The sequence below is a fragment of the Otolemur garnettii genome, unplaced genomic scaffold (genome assembly GCF_000181295.1).
Source record: "Otolemur garnettii isolate 467f Iridium unplaced genomic scaffold, OtoGar3 scaffold00078, whole genome shotgun sequence".
Classification (NCBI taxonomy): Eukaryota; Metazoa; Chordata; class Mammalia; order Primates; family Galagidae; genus Otolemur; species Otolemur garnettii.
Genome location: NW_003852473.1, coordinates 8,535,649 through 8,552,569, shown reverse-complemented (window position 1 = coordinate 8,552,569; position 16,921 = coordinate 8,535,649). Strand labels below are relative to the sequence as shown.

At 45.3% G+C, this 16,921-nt stretch overlaps 1 protein-coding gene across 2 annotated transcripts in view; it reads left to right on the top strand.

Moving 5' to 3' along the window:
* FNDC3B (fibronectin type III domain containing 3B) overlaps nt 1-16,921 on the top strand; it is a 371,182-nt gene that overhangs the window by 343,961 nt on the left and 10,300 nt on the right. For both annotated transcript variants that reach the window (XM_023515748.1, XM_003794293.3), the window contains exons 24-25: nt 6,884-7,050; nt 10,070-10,197. In XM_023515748.1, the coding sequence (XP_023371516.1) occupies nt 6,884-7,050; nt 10,070-10,197 (295 nt within the window). The remainder of the gene's footprint in view (nt 1-6,883; nt 7,051-10,069; nt 10,198-16,921) is intronic.

Here is a 16,921-nt window from a genome sequence, read left to right as displayed (position 1 = left end):
GGGGCTTCTCAGGGTGTGGGAGGGAGGGGAAGCCGTTCCTGGGGAATTCTAAGGCTTCTCTAACATTGAAAACACAAGTCAGATCATCCATGAGCCTTCTGTTTGGTTATTGATAACATGGTGTTACAAATGGCAGCATTAAGGAGCACTGAGTTGAGTACTAGGCATCGTCTAATGGTTTTCCCCATATCACCCCATTTAATCTCACATCAGGCTTATAGGGTGAATTATTGCCATGCCCATTGTGCAGAGGAGGAAGCAGCTTACCTGGTCACAGAGCCCCCAGCTCCCAGGCTGTTGAGCCTGGGCACAGACAGGCTGCCCACTTCAGAGCTTACTTGTTAGCTGCTGTGTGGCCTCCTGAGCCTTGCATGGTGGACATGAGCCAGGGTCACCACTGCACGAGTGGGTGTGCCACCCTCATCCTCAGTCCTCACAGGAGCGTGGGTTAAGGGCTGATGGCTCCAAAGACACCAAGTCCCAGGGAGCAGGGCCTGGGGGTCCAGTCAGAGACCCCTCAGAGGCATTTTCAGCGTGGCTGGAGTGCCTGCGTGGCCTTTAAGGAGTGGCTATGGCTACACATGACTCAGCCTAAACTGCTGCTAATGGGACCAGATGGCTTTACTGAGCCCATGGCATGTTCCAGGCCTGTTAGACCTAAGTCATCTCACTGTCACTCTTGTCAGTATGCGCACACTCAGGTAATCAAAATAAAGAATGTATACTTCATTTGTATTCCTTGGCCACCAAATTAGATTAGTAATTTATGCTGGAGAGAGTTGTTGGGCATGGTCCATGACAGACGTAGCAGACATCACAAATTTAGATTGAGCTGTTCCTGCTGGGTCTCTAGTTGCTGCTAGATGCCAGTAGAGGCCCTCAGGACACGACTCGGGTGCTCAGGGCACAGAGTGTGGTGCGTGGGATAGCACGAGTGCTCACTGTGCTCCAGCCCAGCACTGAGCACCGACTGTTAGACTGTTACGGCAGCCTGTGAGGTGGACACTGTCTATGTTACAAGTGGAAGGAACCAATGCTAAGGGGGCAGGTTATATGGCAGTGAGGGGCAAAGCCAAGGTAAGTGCCTGGGCCTTCCTGGGTCTGAGTCCCTGTTCTCTGCCACTTCCCAACAGTTTGAGGCAGGCAGAGGGGTGTGAAGGATGGGCCAGCTCTTAGCAGCAGCCTAGAGCAGGGGTGCGGCCCAGAGCTAAGCAAGTAGGACTCTACCACAGTGATTCCTGTCTCCTAGGCCACCCCTGCCAGCAGAATCAAACTACTGGGGACTTAAAGACCTTGGTCAGTGCCACTCGCAGGTGCCCACCCAGTAAACTATTGGGGACTTAAAGACCTTGGCCAGTGCCAGACACAGGCACCTACCCAATAAACTACTGAGGACTTAAAGACTTTGGCCAGTGCAAGACACAGGCACCTACCTAATAACCTACTGGGGACTTACAGACCTTGGCCAGTGCCAGTCGCAGGCACCCACCCAGTAAACTACTAGGGACTTAAAGACCTTGGCCAGTGCCAGTCACAGGTGCCCACCCAGTAAACTATTGGGGACTTAAAGACCTTGGCCAGTGTCAGATGCAAGCACCTACCCAATAAACTACTGAGGACTTAAAGACCTTGGCCGGTGCCAGTCGCAGGCGCCCACTCAGTAAACTAGTAGAGACTTAAAGACCTTGGCCAGTGCCAGTCACAGGCGCCCACTCAGTAAACTACTGGGAACTTAAAGACCTTGGTCAGTGCCAGTCACAGGTGCCCACCCAGTAAACTATTAGGGACTTAAAGACCTTGGCCAGTGCCAGATGCAAGCACCTACCCAATAAACTACTGAGGACTTAAAGACCTTGGCCAGTGCCAGTCGCAGGCGCCCACTCAGTAAACTACTGGGGACTTAAAGACCTTGGCCAGTGCCAGTCGCTGGCACCCACCCAGTACTCCAGGTCTTCTCACTTCCAGGGGATTGCTCCCTGGTCCAGAGATCTCCTCCCTCCCTCAGGCTGGCTGGGCAGTGCGCACTGAATGGGTGTTGGTCAGAGTGGCCAGATAGCAGACCCCTTCTCTCAACCTCTAGCTGTGATCAGATGCTCCGGGGCCTGCAGTGCATAAAGCCCACGTGAGGTCCACGCAGTGACCTGACCATTCCCTGTGATGAGGGCAGGGAGAAGATCAGGAAAGCTGGACAGATGCTGTTCTCTTCATGGCAGAGCCTTGCTCTGAGTTCTGAATCCCTGATCAATTTAAAATGGGTAGTCTTCCATCACTGTGTCTTGCTATGTTTGGTATGTTTAATTCTATCACAGATGGCCTCTGGCTTACTTACTGGTGTGTTTTAAAAGGAAGTTGTTAAAAAAAAATAGGAGAAAGAAAAAAGTGAAGCTGCTGTTTGTAAAACAAACATTTGATGAATATTTGTGATCTTGTCGGTGTGGCTGGAGCCCACAGGTGTGTTCACCTCTGCAGCCCACCAAGGCCACCTTGCAAGTGGTCGTGCATGCTTGGCCCTGACAGAAGATTCTCTTTTCTTCTGCCTCTTGGAATGATAGAAAATAATTATAGAATGAGGGTGACAGGGAATTGTATTCTCTCTGTGTTGGCTTATGCCCTTTTTATTATGTTTTGGTTGGTCTTTATTACCTGGTATTTGAAGAGCAAAGGGAGACAGAACTGACCATCAGCATGCACTTTTCACACTAAAGCCTATGGAAAGAAAGTTAGGATCCACAGACCGTCGTCTGAAACCTGCTCTGTGTCAGGGGCTAGAGCTTTACCTGTGCTATCCCATTAACCTGCAGCACAGCGCTCTGGAAAGGTCCTTGCCCAGACTCACAGAGAGGAGGCCCAGCCCACTGCTGGTGTCTGGGCTGACTCCAACCTGAGAAGACAGTGACCTACGTTAGGCCATGGTGATGTAACCAGAAGGCAGAGTGGGGAGTCCTTAAAAATCTTGTCTTCTCAGCATTATATGGTGATTATAACCAATATGTCCTGAGCGGTCCCTGCATGTCAAGACTAGTCAGGCTCATCAGTCCATTCGGCCTCACACCGCCTCTGTGACACAGGTGCTGTCATCACACCCACCACACAGGGAAACCGAGCCACGAAGAGGCCAAAGAACCTGCTGGGGTTTCACTGTCTGCATAGCCATTTCTGCTCTAAGAAACTGATTGCTTTGACTGAGGGCCTCCCAAGCACTGCAATCTTTGGGGAACGTAGAAACGACGTAATGTGGGGGTTACCATTTAAAGCACCCTAAATTAAAACCCATCAAACAGACCTGAAGTGCCAAGTTGGCTATTATGTGAGCCTCATATTTTCAGAAACCCACAAAATTGAGAGATGAGGTTTTATAAAGGATTTTCTTTTATTTTCTTTTTTAGAGACCAAGTCTCACTTTCTCGCCCTGGATAAAGTACTGTGGGGTCACAGCTCACAGCAACTTCCAATTCCTGGGCTTAGGCGATTCTCTTGCCTCAGACTCTGAGTAGCTGGGACTACAGGTGCCCCACAATGCCCAGCTATTTTTTTTGCAGTTTGGCTGGGGCTGGGTTTGAACCCGTCACCCTCAGTATATGGGACCAGCACCCTGCCCACTGAGCCCCAGGCGTCGCCCAGGATTTTATTTTCTGATTATGAACTAACACTAGTGAAGTTTAGCTAGAATCTGTGTGCTCATGTATTGAACAACTCCTCTGTGATAGGCAGCGTCTGTAACCACGTTTTCTCAGCCCTTTCACCCCATTTCCTCCTGACAGTTCTCTTTCTGTTCTTTTGTTTCCTCGAGAAAAAGAAAAGGTAGGGGAAACCTTTAAAGTGAGAAAAGTGGTGACTTCTAAGTAACGTGCAGATGGCAGCCTGTGTCTTCCATGTCCTCTGTGGCTCCAAGTCGTGCCTCAGAGTGAGATGATCAGGGAGCCCTCAGAAGGCCATGGCTGTCGCCATCCGGCTTCACTGCTCAGCCTTGCTGACCACGGTCTGTGCCCACCTTGGAGCACCTCGGGGTTCCCCGTTGGTAGGGACTGACATTGTTGACGCTTGGCCCCTTGGGCTGCTTTTCCCATACTCAGGGTCCCTGAGTCTGCCCTCTGCACCCCACTCCCGTTTCACCCTGGAGAGCACCTGTGTCGTACGCGCCTTTTCCCCTGCTCCACTAAAGGCTCCATACCTGGCTGATTTTTTGGCATAGGAAGCAGTCACCACTTTTTTGGCCATTCATACGCATTTTAAGAACAAAATGGGGACTCCCTCCTCCCCTCTCACAGAATTTCTTCCCTTGCCATTTTTGTTAGGAGGCTTTTGTAAGACCAAAGCAGTGATGGCTTTTGTCAGAGAACAAGCAGATCACAATTTATTAAACCAGAGCAGGTAGTGGCTGAATTAAGGGACTGGTCAGGCACCTACTCAGGCTGGAGGAAGAAGAGCCACCCCCTTTTCCTCCTGCTCCTGGCTCCCCTCTGCTGGGAGCACCAGACTGCCAGTCTCCAGCTTCTTCCCAGGAGAGGTGCGGCTCTCCTGAAGCTGCCTAACTCCGGACCTGGTTTTCCTGAAGCTACCTAACTCTGCCTGTGCTGAAAGCAAAGTGCTTGAACTTTAAACCTGAAACCCTCGCAGTAGTATCTCCTTCAGAACCTTCACCATCACTCTCATTATTTTCTAATGCAAAACAGCTTTTGTTTATATTGCTGGGTAACACTGTATCAGAAGATGAAGATAATTTTGAATTTCTTGTTACTGTAAGCAGTTTCTCTGATGCTTCTCATAAATCTGATTCTGATGATTAGAAAAAGCTGCTGTGGTGCAGGAGCAAAACAAGACATGAAAGGAGCAAAACAGCCAGTCCGGAAATGGAAGCTGTGGATGTGTTTGAAAATTGATGTGTGTGCCATGTGCTCAATTTAGAACACACTACAAAATTCAGGGTACTCAGTCTCCTCCAGGAGGTTTCACTGTGCTAGTGCCTACATATGTGGCAGAATCTGGGCATGAGAATGTAGGGAACTTATTTTCAGGTGGAAATACTCTCTTTAGAGTGTGACATGGCAAGAAATGAGTACTATTCCCAATAGTCATGTCCAAAGCCCTTTAAAAACAGAGGTGTATGTCACGTTGGTCATGAAGAAGTAACACTTTCACTTCCTACACCACAACTTCAATCTGTGATGTGGTTAAGGCAGTTGTTCCTAGTGGGGGTTGTAGCCCAGATGAGGCTGGGTTAATAAATAGCTGTCTGCCTCTGGCATGAGCGAGGACCCCTCATTAAGGTGGTCATCTGTCAAGAATGCTGCACAGGTTGTCATGGTATCTGTGGGTTTCAGCCTAGACTCTGCCTTCCCCTGAAATTAAAAATGGTTAGTTTTCAATAAAAGGTACTTCCTTACACAAGAAAGCAGACAGCATGTTAAGTAGGTCAAATGACCAGGGCCCAGGAACCGGGTTGCAAAGGCTGGTAAACACATGGAGATTTTAGAGTAGGTGTTGAGTCTGACAGTTTTTGTGTAAAAACAAAACAAAAACACCTTGTTTTATATCTGTGTCTGTTCCCCACTCTCCCTCAGGAGGGAGTACTCCCAACACACAGACAAGTCCCTTAGAGGGAGCTGCACGCAGGAGCAGCCACCCCACAGGGAGTCGGTCTCGTTCATCCTCATGCCCACAGAGCCTGGTGTGCAGCAGATGTCCAAGGCATGTGGGCTGAGTGAACACATAAATCCTGCTTACCCCGTAGGCCAAATCGGCCCAAGAGTTGGGCATTTGGATTTGTGATTCTGTCATTGACCAACTTCCAGGGGTATCTGCAGACAGCAGATCATTCTCAGACGCTATGAAAAACAACCAGAAATGGACCAGCCGTTGGGCCGTCTGTGCAGGAACAAGGCACTGCAGTTGGGCCAGCTCATGTAGTATTTCTCAATGTCTCCCTGGTCCAGCAGGATTCACGTTCTGAATCCGTCAAAGATTTTAGATGACTTAACAGGAAGTTATATTATTTCCAAAATTTTACAGTTACCTATTTAAAAAAAAGATGATAGTATACTGTACTTCTAAATAACCCAGTTTTGTTGTGAAAATGTTAAGTTTTCACGACCCTGGAGGAAAGCACCTAATTTACTATTTATCTTTGTGCCTTTTATGCTTACATTTCATAGAAATATTAATTAGCAGAGAAATGCAAAATGTAATATTCCTAGGTGAGATGGGAGAAGAAGCCAGAAGCTACCGGTCTGAACTGTCCAGCCTACCTGTTATTACCTGATTTTGTTTATTGTTTTTATTAAGATGAATGATTCTGAAAATAGTATTTTTGTTTCTTTTTACATAATTTCTCAAAGCTCCATAATGCCAAATGGTATCTTGCTAGTGTAGGGAAGGGGCTTTGAAGGCTCTTGGGAGAGAGAGATGAAGCTCAGAACTAAAAGGATATTTTCTGGGTAAACCTCAATTACCTGTAAAATTTGAGTAAAGAGGACATCTTATTTCTCAAGTATCCTGTTAACATTAAGTTCATTGGCTGGTACATAATAGAAGGTAAGTTAACACTATCAGCTTATGTAGGTATTAATTATCATTATGAAAAAATTAGAAATTCTGTTTCTCTTTAGTAAATAAAAGCATACACAACTGATGTTTCTAGAATCTAGGCCATAATTAAAGGAATGTCTTTCCAATCTTGATATGTGCTTAACAGTGTTGATTTTTTTTAATGTACACCTACATTCAACATTAAACTTAACCATAACATAGCAACTGGTTAATTATTAATTTAGACTATATGAAAAGCATTTTCCAAATTGGCCTAATCTGCTGTATAGTTTGCATCACAATTAATTTCTTATTAATAGAAGCTCTGATAGCTAATGAATTCTTCCACTTCCTCTAGGTTTATCCCGATCTACAGAGGACCCAGCCACACCTACAAGGTTCAGAGACTGACAGAGTTCACATGCTACTCCTTCAGAATCCAGGCAGCGAGTGAGGCTGGGGAAGGCCCCTTCTCTGAAACCTACACTTTCAGCACCACCAAAAGTGTGCCCCCCACCATCAAAGGTTTGTACATGTCCATCCTGGGAGAGTGAGGAAGAGTTGGGGCTTAAAGAGGCTCAGTTCTGAGCTTAAGGCTCAGCCTTAAGCAGGCTCTTTTAATAGTATCAGCAAGATAGAATCAAAAGAACATTCTAGAAAAGAAACTTGGGCATTGTGTTGTGCAGGGAGATGAGAGGCCTTAAAAGGGCCTACAGATGCTGTTTTATCAAGTATGTGTAAATATTTGTTATAAACCATAGTTAGGAATGAGGGTCCAATTCTTGGAGTTACAGCCCTTAAGACAATTTAGCACAGAAGGTTTGAGATCCTCATTTCCCAGAGTCTTTCTAAGAAACAGAGGTCGATGTTCATCTTTGGGAAATTTGGTGCCTTGAGATTCAGGCCTGACTGAAACAGCAGCCTCCCTTGGCCATAGCTCGCTGTGGGTGGAGGCCTGTGGGCCCCGCAGCTTGCTGTGGATGGGGCCTGTAGAAAGCTGCAGCTGGCCCAGCTTATCCCGTGGTTCTAACCCTGAGTCCTCTGGCTACTTGCCTTACTTGGGCGAGGTATTGCAGAAGTCACAACACCCTAATACCCAGACATTCAGTGAACAGAAGCCACTTTGGCAGGACCCACCTTCTACTGTGTCTGCTAAGCCCTCAGCCCCTATTATTAGCCACAGAGTCACACCTGGCTGTGCAGCAACCCTGCAGGGCCCCACAGACTGCAGCGGTCATTAAAGCTGAGCAGCCACCTGCCTGCCCCCTCACCAACTCCTGAGTCCACATCTGCTGCCCAGAGGGTGTGGTTCCCACACCAGTCTCTGCTGCTTGTCTTTAGGGGCAGGCGGCAGGAGTGGCTTTACCTAGCTGTTGCCCAAAATGACCCTGGCAGGCAAGTACAACCCGTAGAAAAGGTCCTATTTGTTTTTGGCCCCAGGGCAAGGCAATTCAACTAACTGTGTCCATGTGGAGGAGGCAGTCAGCTACCAGTGGGGCACAGAGTCAATTACAGGAACTCTCTGGACTGTGTTGGGACTGGCTTGGGTTCTGTGGAGGTTCCATTGCTCCCACCATCTTCCTTATGGTAGGCACCTCCCCTGAGGGCTCGGTGGCAGCGTCCTGTGTGCCTGAGAAACTGTTGTGAGCATTGTAGACACTTCTGGGCCACAATGTGTGCCCAGCCCTTCAGAGCAGAAAGATCCCCAAGTGTGCTGCAGCTGACTGGGTCGTTTGTGACAAGAGGGTTGTCACACCAGTTAGCAAGCTTTGAGGGTCTTCTTGGGATTGTAACACTTCGTTTGCTCTCAAAGGAATTCTTGGTAGGAATTCATCTCATGGAAAATAGAAGAGCATTGCGTGGAACTTCTGCTTCAAAAGGATGGTTTCTTTTTCCTTTTCTTAAATTTTTTTTTAAATTTCAAAATATTAATGGAGTACAGATGTTTTGGTCACATGAACACCTTTCATAAGCCTTAGGTCAGGGCTACCCATGTGCTTGTCAGCAACCAGTGCTCATCATGCCCAGTAGGAAGTTCTGCTCCTCACCCTTCCCCTTTCTTGATTTCCAGTGACCGTGCATGCCCATCAGTCAGCTCCCAGTCGTTAGAACATGTGTTGTTTGTTTGCTCATTCCTGAGATACTTCCTTTATGATGATGGTCTCCAAGTCCATCCAAGTTGCTGCAAAAGCCACCCCTCTTTATGGTAGAGTGGCACTGCAGGGCGGCCCTTGTTTTCATGATCAGAGGGCACTCCTCAATGTGACAGTCCACCAGGTGGTCCTCCTGCCTTTTACCAGGACATTCTTGTCCTAGCTGGAGGACAGTTCAGTCTCATGGGATTCCTTTTTTAGTTTTTAGTGTTTTCATGAACTACGTGGCATTTGGACCAAGTGCTTCCCTCCCCCACCCTTTTTTTAAGAAAACCTTAATTTTTCTGAAACAGTATCATATAGAATTATAAGTAGGACCAATGGAATCTCTAGGCTTCTAAAGAATTAATTGCCTGTAATTTGAGATTAAAGTATAAGGGGGTTCAGAGAGATGAGTTATACTTTGTAATTTTGAAATAGAGAAATACCAGACACTGACTCAAGCTGCAGAGATATAATCTATGAGAAAATATTTTAAAAATATGTAATATTTTAAGTGCTTTACTGCAGACTAATAGAGCTTTAAATGAGAATGATGATTCCAGAAAGGTAGAAAATAGTCCAGAAATATAAAATAAGATAATGTAACTTTGCTGGCTTTTCTTCTCAGGGACTTTCTCACGTGTCACTGCTCCTCAGGTGTCCCCTAGACCCTCACCCAGATGAGCCCTCCTCTGCCCTGGGCTCCCCAGCATTTTTCTTACATCTCTTGTTTTTTTTTTTTTGAGACAAGCCTCAAGCTGTCCCCCTGGGTAGAGTGCTGTGGCATCACAGCTCACAGCAACCTCCAACTCCTGGACTCAAGCGAGTCTCTTGCCTCAGCCTCCCAAGTAGCTGGGACCACAGGCGCCCGTCACAATGCCCGGCTATTTTTTGGTTGCAGCCGTCATTGTTGTTTGGCGGGCCTGGGCTGGATTCGAACCCGCCACCTTAGGTGTATGTGGCTGGCGCCTTAGCCACTTGAGCCACAGGCGCCGAGCCCACATCTCTTGTTTTAATCTGCCTTGTGTTTCTTTCTGTCCACATCTCATATGCTGCTCTCTCCTTCCTTCATGGTCACCAGACCTTAAGTTCCTTGATGACACACTTTACCTTATCTATTTTTGCATCTCCTGGAATACCTAAACAATAATAAGTGCTCTCAATAGCCAGAGAAAAAACAAAAATACCATCCAAGGCAAGCTGCCATTAATGGGATGATGAGTAAAGTTCCTCGGTAGTTTCCTAGTGGACCTAGCGGCACCCTGCTGGTTTATGAAAGACTGGGAAGATAAACTCTCCTCTCAGGGCAGACAAAGGCACAGTCTCTCTTTGGTTTCACTATTAGTGTTAAAATACTGTCGATATGATACTTTGAATTTTAAGCTTGGTTGTGTGAATTTGTATTTCAGCACCTCGAGTAATACAGTTAGAAGGAAATTCGTGTGAAATTTTATGGGAGACGGTACCACCCATGAAAGGCGATGCTGTCAACTACATTCTGCAGGTATTGGTTGGAAGAGAATCTGAATACAAACAGGTAAGAGCCAGTGTGCAGCCCACGTGCGGCTCCCCTCACCTCTGCCCATCTCTGCCTGTGGTTCAGGAAGCTACCTTTCTCTTAACGTCAGTGGTAAAAATTGCCTGGCGTGTACCTGTTGCCTAATCCTTCAGCGTACATAAGCCTAGTTTTATATTTCATTTTTTATATGGTGGCATTCATCTTAAATTTCCAGTTCTTTGGTCTATGCTTATCTTGTAGAGAGTTTTAAATAGCCTATTTGTATTTGACATTGGCAATGATGTTTGCAGTTATTAGTGTAATTAAAAACTGAAGTACCAGTGATTATACCACAGAGGGGGGAGTAGCTTGACCTAACCACCGAACCTCGTCCTGACTCCTTTTCTAATAGCAGTGTTGGAAGGCTGGGCCAGTGGTGCTTGGGCTCTAGAGGTCTGTGATGTGGAAGCTGCAGGTCTGAGTCATGCTTGTCACCCAGGAATCTGTGAAAATGTAGATTGTGGTTTGGTAGGTCTTAGCTGAGGGTTCAGGCTCCTGCGTAATACTGAGGTTGCTGGTCCATGTACATAATTTAAGCAGAAAGGCTGTATAAATCACATCATGACCCCAGGCAAGAGAGAATGAATTGGAATATGCCCAGAGAAAGAATTCAGTTTTGTCATATTTCACATTCCTTGTTGATAATTAATTTTTCCAAAGAAGAGTCAGGTCACTGGCTCTGAGGGTTCAGACACTCTGTAGGTTTCCATAACAGTCCCTGGAATGTAACAACGGCTTATATGAAATCAGAATATGGTACTGTTCATTCCATTGAGAAATCAGAGTCCCATTCCTTGCCAGTGTTTTGGTAGGGCTTATTTATATGGAACTTAAGTGTTGAAGTGCAGCGTAATCTGTGGAGATTTCTTGAGTCAGCTTTTGAGGCTCCACATGTACAAGACAAGTAGAAGATAATGGGGTTTGGGGTTTTTGTTAGGATGCTGGCTGGTGCTTCCTACAAAGAAAGAGTAATTACAAAGAAAACGTGTAAAAAAATCAAAGAAATTTTTGGACATTTTGCTGTATTTTGTTAATATGAAGCAGCAAATAAAAGAATTTTAAAAACACATTCCACAAGCACTTAATCTTAACTATGACTATTGCCAGTATTGATCACCATCAGCACCTGATGTCACCAAAGTTTCTATCATCCCCTTAAGGAAGAGCAGACACTTTCGGTTTCAGTCTCATTTATACAATACATCCCATTCCAGAGTAAATAGCTTCATTTTATCTGTTTCATCTCACCCGAAAGTTAGGATTGGTTTCAGGGTTTTAGCTCAAACCCCAGGAGATTTAGCGTCTTTAACATCATTACCATTTGCCCACTCTATAGCAATGCATTATAAAAATGAGTAAAACAGAGGTGGGGCGTTAGAAAAGTTTGCAGCATGTCCTTCGACACTTAACAATAATTTATTTTCCAGCAGTACATTCATTGTTTTTTAAAAAGCTTTATTCCATGTACCATACTTTTCTACCTCTTTCCAGGAAAAATGTTCTGCTTCTCAAAGCATCGTAACTGGCATTCCACACTAGGAAGCAGCCCTGTTCGCTCAATCCCTGTACACGTCAGCATTGCCAAAGTATACGTGGACCTGTTCAATAATTTGGATTTTATTGGCAGCTAGACTATTTTCAATCTGTTGTTTGGTTAATGACAATATATTTAGACCCACAGACATATAAATACTAATGTATATAATCTTAAATGCTGCACAATATTTTTTGTATTGTATAAGGCTATAAACGAGTATTTCCTTTTAAAAACAGGTGAAGACACAGCACTTCAGGGCATGGCTAGCAGATGGGATTAACATCCTTTACCTGTCTATGTATTTCCTCATTTACCAAGAAATGATTAAGGGCAAGTTGTGATACATGAAAAGCCACAGTTGAATCAGGGACAGTTTGTACTGGGTTTATTTTTGGTGTCTGCGTATTCAGTACACAATAACTTAAACATGATGTTTTGAGTACTCCATTGACCGGTTCTGGACCCGTGCTAGGGGATGAAACCGACTTGTGTGCAGAGCAATGGTTAAAATAATTATAGTACAGGAATAACAGAGGGTGGGCTTTGAATCATAGAGGCAAAGCAAAAGAAAACTGGAGGTAGTCACTTCCACGTACACCACACAGCAGGGCTGCAGGCTGCTCAGTGACAGCACTGACCAGACAGGTCAGGGCTTCTTACTCATCTTGTGTCTCCAGGACTGACGAACGTGGAGTTAGGTACTTGGTAAATGTTTCTTGCATGCAAAGCGGGCAGCTTCAAAGTAGCAGGGTTATTCATATTTGTAGTGATGATACCAGTAAATTCAGCATGGAATGGATTTAGGAGTGATCTTTAGAACTTAGGTGAAAAAATCACCCATAAAACAAGAATGTCCTTCTCTACCACAGGCTTATTTTCACAGGCAACATATGAAAAAGGCCGTGGCCTTTCTGAGGTTTTGGTTGAAGCGTTGACTTTAACTTCTAGCACCAATTAGCTTTCTTTTATTCTGTTTTTGTGATGTGGGGTAAGCAGCTGACTTTAATTACTAAACAATCTATTAACATAAAGAATTCAGTCCTTATCTGGATGCTGCTCTGAATCAGAAGGCATGCATGTATCTGTCTGGTTCTCCTGCCACTTAGCAAACATTCCAAGCATGAGTTTTTCTTAGGAAACATAAAACTTCTTTCCCAGTAGGATTAATTGTAAAGCATTCTTGAAATATATGAAAATTATGTCTATATGCATGCGACTTTATTTTGCACAAGATACGTAGCCAGTTTAATATATACATAATAAGTAAGGTAAAATAATTCATATTTATATCTCTATTCAGACAGTAGTAACTCTTAACCAAAAAATGTTCACTTATAAGCATTAAAAATGAGAAAAGAGTCAGCAAACTGCAGGGAATTACGCCTGTCAGCAGTCAGTGTTTGTGACAAATTGGTGCTCAGATTGGTTGCAATGAGAAGGAAACCTTTGAGGTATCTGAAAATCTAAAGAGTTCTGTATTTAATTTGATGGCATCCCTGTATAAATATATTTTTATCTTGTATCATTTTTAGAATATAATATGAAGATGTACATGGACCTGTCGTGGTATCAGAAAGCACCACAAGGGAAGCTCTTCTCTTGACCCCACTGTTGTAAAGTCTTGGAGCCTAAAGCCTCCACCATCCTTAGTGTTTTCAACTCATCTCCGCAACCCTGAATTTAAACAGCAAGGCTGTGACTGTTGAGTAGCACTTTAAAACATTTTTTTGCTTGAGTAAAGCATCGAACTCAAAATTAAAATAGATCAAGATGAAGATCTTTAAAACCCATCATTCATTTTACTGATTCTAAATTTATTTCACAGATCTTTCTAAGTATCTGAAGGCCATGACCCTTTATGCCAGAAAAATTCCCATGCACATGTCCACTTAAAATTCATATAAAATGAATTCAGTTTTATGGAGTCCAGGTCTGGGATCCCTAGTTTACTGAGACACTGTTAGGTATTTTGTACTGTATAGGATGCCTGGCACAGTCAGCACTCAGAGAGTTGTAAGCCCATCAGGTGAAGAAAAGCATAGATACTCCCAGGCAGGCGCGGTGGCTCACACCTATAATCCCAGCACTCTGGGAGTCCATGGTGGGAGGATCCCTTCAGCTAAGGTGTTTAAGACCAGCCTGAGCAAGAGTGAGACCCCCATCTCTACTAAAATTAGAAGAACTAGCTGGGAGTTGTAGGGGCCACCTATAGTCCCAGCTACTTGGGAGGCTGAGGCAAGAGGATCACTTGAGCCCAAGAGTTTGAGGTTGCTGTGAGCTGTGACAGCACTGCACTCTACCCAGCGTGACAGAGTGAGGATCTCTTCTCACAAAAAAAAAATAATAATAATAATTAAAAATAAATTTAAAAAAGCATACTCCCAGGAAGCAGATCAGTAACAATGCCCTGCCTATTGTCTGTGGCTAAGGGATGGAGCCGCCTGCCTGCCCAGTGCTGTGTCTCAACACAGAGGGCCACAGGGTAGCCTAGAAGGGGAGCAACGCCAGGGCAGCTCTGCCTCGTCCTTGTGTGATTACTGGAGGGATTGGTTCCTCTTGCTGAGCCCCAGAAGTGGAGCTAACAGTCCTCCAAGTCAGACTGTCTCTGTGAACACCAGGCCTGTTCAGGAGTGAGGAAGGGCTGTGTAGGTGACAGCATGGCATGATAAGGCCCCTTCCCAGTCTGAGAGTGGTGACATCGGTCCAGAAGTTTGGGGAGCTGCTAGCAGCCCAGCACATGCGTTCTCAGCCACCTTCCCTGGAAAGCTCTCTAGCATTTTACAGTCCTGTACACAGCACAGCATTTTGAATTAAGGCTTATAGATTCTTTACTTCAGTTATCTGGATATTACTTTAAATCTTCCCATCTGGAATAAACTTGTCAAAATTACTTTAAAAGATACTGTTCTTCAAAGCAAGAACAAAAATAGCCTTTGTAAAAATAATATTGCTTCTGTCCTTACTACAATATTGTGACTACAGTAAAGAAAATCTTGAATGGGCCTCTGCCTTTTACATGGGGTTGAGTCAGGAGGAGAAGCCACATGGGTCTCTGTCTGTGAGAGAAAGTAAAGAGAGTGGCCTGGCCCTGCCCTGACACATGGAGTGCACAGCCCCATGGAAGCACAGCTGTGCCTCGCTGCCAGCATCAGGCCCTAAGCATGGCTGGGCTGTGCGTGCCGCAGGCTTGCTGCAGAAACCAGGACAGGATCCTCAGGCTCCTTCAGTTGGCTGCTGCAGGTCCTGTGATTGTGGGCCCCGGTACCCTGGCACTGGGGTGTGTCCTCCTGGGGGTGGGGCGTGCAGCTCTGGGATGGAGCAGCCCCATGGGCATTTCTCACACGCCTGCTGCTGCCAGATGCTATCCTCAGGGTCACTCTGTGTGGCCCCGTTTAATCTTCCCCGGGATCTCACCAAACTCAGTGGGTCTCTGTTTGGAAGGCTTGCTTCCCATCTAGAGAAGTGGAGCAGGTGCCACGGAGATGGTGAGTTCATCTTCAGTGATTTTAGCCTTTCATTGGTGTTTGAGGCTTTTGAATCTCTTAATTTTGTTTTAAATCTCTATCAGTTTATTGTTCATAACATAGACTTACAAGTATAATAACTCAAATTATTTTCATTTAGTTATATAAAATACAGTTGACTTATGGCATAACCAGCCATTTAGATTTTTAAAAATAGGCAAGATTAAATTTCATGTTAAAACCCATTTCCCTTACTTTTTTTAAACCTGGAAATCTTTAACATGTTTCTCTGGAAAAATCTTTGTCTGCTTTGAGGTATGACTGTGTGCATAAGGACATTTTGGAGAGACCCAGGGTGGACAAGCTGTGAAGTGTATTTGTGAAAGAGTCTCTGTAAGTTGTAATATTTGGAACGCCTCAACTATTCATGTACTTTTTTTTTTTTGGTAGAGTCTCACTTTATCGCCCTCAGTAGAGTGCTGTGGCGTCACACAGCTCACAGCAACCTCCAGCTCCTGAGCTTAGGCGATTCTCCTGCCTCAGCCTCCCGAGTAGCTGGGACCACAGGCTTCTGCCACAACACCCAGCTATTTTTTGTTTGCAGTTTGGCCCAGGCCAGGCCTGAACCCACCACCCTCAGTATATGGGGCTGGCACCCTACCCACTGAGCCACAGACACCACCCTATTCATGTATTTTTATGTGTGAGGCCTATTTAGAAATACCTTCAATGACATAAAATGAAAATGTTTCGTGTAAGTTTGTTCATATCAAAAAAGAATAAGCTTCTAGTACATTGTGAGCAATTATTAAAATAAAAACAAGATATAAACTGCCTGCCAAGATAAGCACATGGTGAGGCGGGCCGGCACAGTGCTCACGTGGCCCACTCCTGTGCTGGGCACTCACAGCTTTGTAGCAAAGAGAGGTTATGTGATTCTCCCAAATTAGCGTCAGAATTCAGCCAGGAGCCAGCTGACCCTGTGTCCAGTGTCCTGTGCCCTGTGCACCACCCCTTACTGCCAGAGGCCCCCCTTGGCCCTAGGACATGCTCAGCTCTGCCTGAACCTGGGCCTGCAGCAGCCGGAGAATCACACACAGTGGCCATCTTGCTCATGCCCAGTTCCTAGACTCTATGTCTGCCCATCAGGCAGCAAAACCCCCCCCACCACCACCACCATTCCACTGTCACACAGTCCTAATTACTATAGCTTCGTACCACATCCTGAAACCTGTGTGGCCGGCCTCCTTGCCCCCACCCCTCCACACGCACTGCACGTGCTCACTCCCTCTGCCCACCCCAGCTTTAGGGCGTCTTCACTGTCGTCAGACTTCAGACGTGTTTCTGATGAAAATGTGCACAGACACACACAATAATCCCCACTGTGAGGAATGTGGAGTAGTGCGGAAAATGTCAATCCAGTGGTGGCTGTTTTTTTTTTTTTCTTATTTTTCTTTTTTACACAGAAATAAATCAGTTATCAAACCTTAGGAAACCATAGTCCTCAGAAAATAAACTATTGGGATGGCTTTAATTTTTGCTTAGCCAAGAATTAATCCCAAAGGCCTAATCAGCATTGTTGGACATATTAGAAACTTCCTATCTTTGGTCAGTATGCTGGAAACTACTTTTTCTAGTTAATGATGCTGGACTCTAACACTATGCTATTTCACCCTTTGATCAGTGTAAACAAATATTTCAT